The sequence below is a fragment of the Henckelia pumila genome, chromosome 4 (assembly GCF_033568475.1).
Source record: "Henckelia pumila isolate YLH828 chromosome 4, ASM3356847v2, whole genome shotgun sequence".
NCBI classification, from domain to species: domain Eukaryota; kingdom Viridiplantae; phylum Streptophyta; class Magnoliopsida; order Lamiales; family Gesneriaceae; genus Henckelia; species Henckelia pumila.
In genome coordinates, this window is record NC_133123.1 from 68,539,002 (window position 1) to 68,545,764 (window position 6,763).

General features: G+C 37.0%; 2 protein-coding genes across 2 annotated transcripts; one reads left to right on the forward strand and one right to left on the reverse strand.

The window, feature by feature from the left end:
- Positions 1 to 3,637: 3,637 nt before the first annotated feature.
- On the reverse strand, positions 3,638 to 5,056 carry LOC140866979 (scopoletin glucosyltransferase-like). Its single transcript, XM_073272047.1, has one exon. It carries the CDS (start codon positions 5,050 to 5,052, stop codon positions 3,733 to 3,735), a length of 1,320 nt encoding a protein of 439 aa, XP_073128148.1. The 5' UTR covers positions 5,053 to 5,056; the 3' UTR covers positions 3,638 to 3,732.
- A 455-nt stretch (positions 5,057 to 5,511) lies between these two features.
- On the forward strand, positions 5,512 to 6,763 carry LOC140861151 (F-box/kelch-repeat protein At3g06240-like). The gene is made up of 2 exons (XM_073264162.1): positions 5,512 to 6,104; positions 6,151 to 6,763. The coding sequence occupies exons 1-2, from the start codon at positions 5,512 to 5,514 to the stop codon at positions 6,761 to 6,763; spliced, it is 1,206 nt and encodes a 401-aa protein (XP_073120263.1).

Genomic DNA, 6,763 nt, shown 5'->3' on the forward strand with positions numbered 1-6,763 from the left:
TATAGCATGTGTTTGTGTTATGCTTTGATTTATAGCATGCCTTTGCTTTATGCTTTGAATTATAGCATGTATTGTTGTTCATGAATATTTTATGACTTAATTATGATAGTGATTACACTTGAACTTGATAGAATGCTATATGTTGCTTATACTGGGAAATGTATTTCTCACCGGAGATATCCAGTTGTTGTCGTGTTTGTATGTGTGCATGACAACAGGTGGTTCGGGAACATGGCAGAGATGAGCTTGAAGAATAGAGATTGATAGATTAGAGTGATGATCCGGTGTAGATTTGAAGTTGCTGTTATGTTATGTTAGTTTCAAGGACTATGCTTGTATAGAACTAGACTTGAACTTTAGTCTAGAATGTATGCTCCTTGAACTTGTAATCACACTTGATCTTGTGGTGTTTTCTTTTGCAATGACATGTTGTATTTTATGTTATTGCCTTGTTAATGTTTCTTAGAATTTGACGATGCTTATTGGACTTGATTCAACATGTCTAGAACTTGATCTTTATCTTGTGCATGTTTTATTATCAAAGGATCAAGATGGAAAGAAATTATTCAAAGCAAGAATGAGCTGCAATTCTTGGGCAAGAATCTGCCCAGGGTAGCGCCCGAGCTGCAGAAAACAGCAGCCCGGGTGCAGCCCAGGGCAGAGGGTTCTGTTTGGAATCAAGCAGGGCGCGCCCGAGCGGCGCTTTTCAGGCGCTCGAGCGCGGCCCAAGTTTAAAAAAAAAAAAAAAAAATCTTTGCAGCTTCGGATGCTTGTTGATTGCTTATCTTTAATTCATGATATTGGATTAATTTTATGATTTGAGAGACTAAGAGCCGGGTCGTCACAAGACCAGTGGGGGATGGTGGCCGGACTGGTTTGGGACCGCGGAGAAGCAGGGGGCTGCGTGGTGGTCCTATGGTGCACATGTGAGGTGGACGATTCCGGCAAAAACGAAGGTGACGACCGAAGATGGAGTAGTGAATCCTGCGAGTGGAGTGGAAAATCTATGAGAAAAATATGGTGAAGTGTTTTGGGGATTTAGGGATTTTAGATAAAAATGGGAAGGGAAAGTGAGGGGCAAAGAGAAAAGCGATCTATTAAATCGGCCCTAGAGTGATTTTCGCTCGATCGGTATAAACTAACCGATCGAGCGAACGGGTAACTATATATTTGGAAATTGATGTAGATATTGGTTAGTTGGTGAAATTTGTGGATTTTGGGAAGATGAATTTTCTTGTGGGTTTTGTGTATAATTCAAAAAATATCTAAGACATGCCTTCATATTTTCACCCATTTCGGATTGAAAATAAGATTTTAGAAAGTAGTCAAAAAGTGATTGGAGAAAATGAAGACTAGAATTGGAGAGACTAGGAAGTGGAATGAATTTTGGTGTTAACATTGGTGAGTATTTATAGATGAGAATTTAAACTAGCCATTAACTAGTCGTCAGAACCTTTTTTTTATCTTTTTTTTAAAATAATATAAATTAAATTATTTTAAAAAAAATTCGATTAAAAAAATGAAGTCGTTGGAATCAATTTGGCCTATTGCTCAAGATATTATCTTTATTATTATAATTTAAATTAAAAATTAAAAAAAAGAAATATTAAAATAATGCAGGTGCAGGTCTGCAACTCTCACTCTCTTACTTGTGCATGCCACTTACAAAAAATTTTAAAAAATAAAATAAAATTGAGATGGACGATCCCGGGCCCTGTACACACCGCCCGTCACACCCTGGGACGCAACATCTCCTTTATCCTATTGACACCTACTCACAATGCCAAGAGCACCAACAATAATAACATCCAATAAAAACTCATTGTGGCTCTCGATGGGATGTTCAAGTTGGTGGAGTAGGTAAACTCTTGAACAGAGGTCAGAAGTTCGATTCCCCCTGTCAACATTTTCTTGAACTAATCTGTCATACGGGGTTTGTCCAGTGTGATTTATCTAACTAACGTAGTTTTTGGTATTGATGCACTGACGTATATATGGATCGTGCGTAACTTTTTAGTGTTTTATTATATGATCTTTCAAAGCATTAGATTTTTTAACACTATATAATCTCCTTTATTAATTTTATTCTCAACTCTTGAAAAAAATATATATATGAAAGTATAATATCATTGATCTTTACTTTTTATAGAAATCTCAATTAACCATCTCTTTATCTCTGGCTTCTCATATCTCATACTTCTCTTATCTTACTATATTAATATATATATATATATATATATATATATCTTATTATTATTATTATTATTATCATCACCATCTTATTAAAAAAGAGCACCACTTACTAACCGAATTAAAATTAATTTGGTGAAGCCCAAGATAAAATATCTAAAATACCCTTAAAAAAAGAACAAAATCTTTATGATCTCTATCTCTATCTCTATTTATATTTTAAACTTCATGTGTCCATGATTTTCTCTATTTGTGTGCCTTGATTTTATTTTTAAATTTAAATTGATTTTAAATAAAAATATAATATATATATATATACATATATATATAGAGTTTCTGTCAAGTGCCCACCTATCATATCTCATACTTCTCTTATCTTACTATATTAATATATATATATATATATATATATATATCTTATTATTATTATTATTATTATTATTATTATTATTATTATTATTATCACCATCTTATTAAAAAAGAGCACCACTTACTAACCGAATTAAAATTAATTTGGTGAAGCCCAAGATGAAATATCTAAAATACCCTTAAAAAAAGAACAAAATCTCTATGATCTCTATCTCTATCTCTATTTATATTTTAAACTTCATGTGTCCATGATTTTCTCTATTGTGTGCCTTGATTTTATTTTTAAATTTAAATTAATTTTAAATAAAAATATAATATATATATATATATATATATATATAGAGTTTCTTTTAAGTGCCCACCTATCATGCCCACTATCATGCTCATCAATGATGTGGCACTATTCTATTGGATGTGATAAATATGTTGTCCAATAGAATAGTGTCACATCATTGATGGGCATGGTAGTGGGCATGATAGGTGGGCACTTGAAAGAAACTCTATATATATATATATACACAATAAATAATATTTATATTTTAATCACACACGCAACGCCTGTGCAGATGCGACTAGTATATATATATATAAAGAAGAACACCACTTAGTAATGGAATTAAAATTGATTTGGTGAAAACAGATAAAATATCTAAAATACCTTTTAAAAAAAAACAAAAATCTCTAATTAATTTGTGAATCTTGAGATGAAATTACGATTATATCTTAACTTAATTCTCAACAAAATAAAAATTATTAGACAAATTAGTTATTTTATATAATATCCTCTTTTTTTAGCCATTAAAAACAATCTTATTTTTTTTATAAAAAAAAACAATTTTATTTACCAAAATGAAACTCACTGTCTTTGTTCGTATTTTTCAATTTTTAGATTAGATGGGTTTTTTATTATATTAAAATCTGAAAATATAAAAGACTGAAATCGCATAATAACAAATATACAAGGCCAAAAAAACAATTTTCCCAAACTGAAACAACCATGAGGAAGATAGATCTAGGCTAGCTAGAGAGTAGAATCTGCAACACCAAATACAAAATCAACTTTCATTCATTGTTTACTCAATTTATCTAACAACGCACTTAAATCATTGTGAGAAGATCCACCTTCTCCAACAGCCTTTCTAGCCATCTCCTTCCACTCCTTAGCCCTGCATCTCATCTCATCTCCTCTGCCTCTTCCCCCACCATCACACGCCGCACCGCCGTTGCCACCGCCCCACTCGCCACCCCTTCGCTTCCGACGTTCCGCCATATTTTATTCCCAACGGAAACACCTGTCCTCAAAACATCAGTCACCAGTTTTTCATTGAAAAACTGTTCTGCAAACAGGGGCCATGTCACCATAGGCACCCCGGCGCATACGCCTTCCAAAGTCGAATTCCATCCACAGTGAGTCACGAAAACCCCGATCGCCGGATGGTTTAGAATCGCCAACTGCAACGCCCAGCCTCGGATAATCAACCCTTTGTCTTTGGTTCTTTCCTCGAATCCTTCGGGCATCCAGTCTTCGATTCCAGCTTCCTCGTTTTCGCCTTTTCTAAGTACCCAGACGAAGTCTTGGCCCGACTCCTCGAGCCCGATTGCGATTTCGTGTAACTGAGCAGGAGTAAAGCTTGTTATGCTTCCGAAACAGGCGTAAACAACCGAATCGGGCTTCTTTGAATCCAGCCATGATTTCCATTTATCTGCATTAATGGCAGATTTCTTCCCCCGGCTGTGTTCTTTTCCTCCATTTCCACTGTTGCTTAAAAGAACAGGGCCTATGTTCCATGATTTTCTTCCCAAAACCTTCCTGTAATGATCCGAGTAATCAGGTTCCAGCTCGTAAAAACTGTTGACCAAAACACCGTAGCTTCTCCAATCTGATTCCCTCACTTTCTTTAGAACCCTGGCGAAGTCACTCTCATGATGTTCTTCGAACTCGGCCGGACAGATTTGCGTCCGAAGAAATTCGAGCCGGTGGGGAAGATCAGGCACGGAGAACGGTTCCGAATCCGAGGAAACATTCTTGAAAGGCTTGTGCCGCTGCATTTGCTCGCCAACACACAGCGCGAAACAGCTCGTTCCATGGAAAACCAATCTCGGGATATCGAATTTCGCCGCCGTATCGACAGTCCAAGGCAAGAACATGTCTGAAACGATCAAATCGGGCTTGAACTCTTGGACCAGCTCCTCAAATGGTTGTTGCATCAGAGCTATGGCTTTACCAAACAGTGAAACTAATTCATCTGTGTTTGCTAGATCGAGGCTTACGACATGTTCCGGTAATTCGGATTCCGGAGGTGGGAATTCGATTATTTTCAAACCGATATCGATCCCTGATTCTTGGGTTTCTTTTATGGGTTCTGCAAAGAAAGGAGTGGAGATTATGGTGGCTTTTACGCCTCTTGAAGTGAATAATTTGGCCATTTCTAGTGAGGGAATCATGTGACCTTGAGCCAACAATGGAAAGAAGAAAACTTGTAGCTGAACCATAATTTTACTATGGAATTTTGAAGAGAGAAACTAGTCGGTTTTGAGAATTATAAAGGAGTTGAGAAGGCTAAAATTTGACATCCCTCGTGATATTTGTTCTCTGGTTCTCTGTTATATATATGCACTTTTATTACTAATACATGAAAATTAGCCCAAAACTAATACATGAAAATTATATATTATATTTAAAGATTTAATTTCATTACTTTAAAATACATGTAAACTAATCATGTAATTTTAATTAAGTGTCACGTTAACCCAACGTATAAGACTTCGGTGTACATGTAGCAGCATTACCCAAATTTAAAACTCGTGATTCATAATTATCTCTATCTACAAACGATAAGTTCAAAATTCAGAGAAGTCTTCTTATAAGACTCATGCATGCACATGAATTCCATGAGTTTACAACTCCATGCACAGCTAGCACTAGTATTGATAGAAGAAAAACACTTAACAATGACAGATCAACGGCTACCGACGGATGTTCTGATCGAAGTGTTGATACTTCTTCCGGCGAAATCTATATTAAAATTCAGGTGCGTTTCCAAAACATGGCGTGATTTGATCGGGAGTCCTATATTCATCCACAGACACCATAACCGCGCAATAAAACAGAGGATACTGCTTGTGAAACAATTTTTGCCACCAGAAAATGTAGCTAATTATAGCTCACTCTGCCTTTCACACCTATACGATCCAAACTGGAATCAATTGGAAATCCATTCCTACGGTCATTTGCAAATCGTGAGTCACAGTTTGTCGCCACAAAATCCAGAATGTTTCCACGAGAGGGAACATTACTTCAACAAATTATTGGCCTCACCCCACATGTCGATTCCGCTTCTGAATTATTTGAGCAACCCTTGTAACCTGATGTCAAACATCCCGATTCACGGCCCCTGCAATGGCCTTGTTTGCATTGTTGTAGAGAAAACTGTTGTGTTGTGCAATCCGGCATTGCGAGAATTCAAGCTGCTTCCTCCTCTGCAATTTCCACTGGAAGTTATTGCTATTCCTTTAACATGGATTTGGGTTCGACCCTGTTACTGGTGATTACAAGGTTATCCAGATAACGAGTACAAGCTGTTTACCTAGTTTTTTCGCGGTTTCGCCGGGGAGTAAGATCAGGTTTGACTTGTACAACTCAGCCTCCAATTCCTGGAAACAACTCGATGCTAAATCGCCTGCTACAAGTTGGTTTCCTGGTTATGAACTCTTGTATAATGGCGCGATTCACTGGATCGCAATCTACCGTCCCTATTATAGTTCTCCGTCCATGATTGTTTTCGACGTGAACAGGGAGACTTTTCGACAGATAAACTTCCATGACAAGTTCTATCCATCTAAAGGGGATCTGAGTTTGATGGAGTTAAACGGAAGCCTCGCCGTGGTTCGGTATGGGTACCCCACGAGGGAACCAATCAAGACTGAGATTTGGGTGATGAAGCAATACGGGGTGAAGGAATCGTGGACGAAACAGTTTGTTGTGGCTCGGTGTGATTGTAATATATGCTCTTTTTTGTTTTTGAAGAATGAGTTGTTGATGGTTGAATCTGAGGATGGCCAGTTGGCAGCTTGTCCGGTCCATGAAGAAAACCAGTTCAAGGGGCTTCATTTCTTCGGAGATCATCGTTCCATGAGCGCGATTTTGTACGAGGAGAGTTTGATTAGTTTGAATCATGTAATTGCAAGTGACCGGCTGATATGA

Coding starts and splice junctions, on each gene's coding strand:
- LOC140866979 (XM_073272047.1), bottom strand. CDS start 5,052: ATGGTTCAGCTACAAGTTTTCTTCTTTCCATTGTTGGCTCAAGGTCAC.
- LOC140861151 (XM_073264162.1), top strand. CDS start 5,512: ATGACAGATCAACGGCTACCGACGGATGTTCTGATCGAAGTGTTGATA. Junction 6,105..6,150: donor TGGGTTCGACCCTGTTACTG/GTGATTACAAGG, acceptor CTGTTTACCTAG/TTTTTTCGCGGTTTCGCCGG.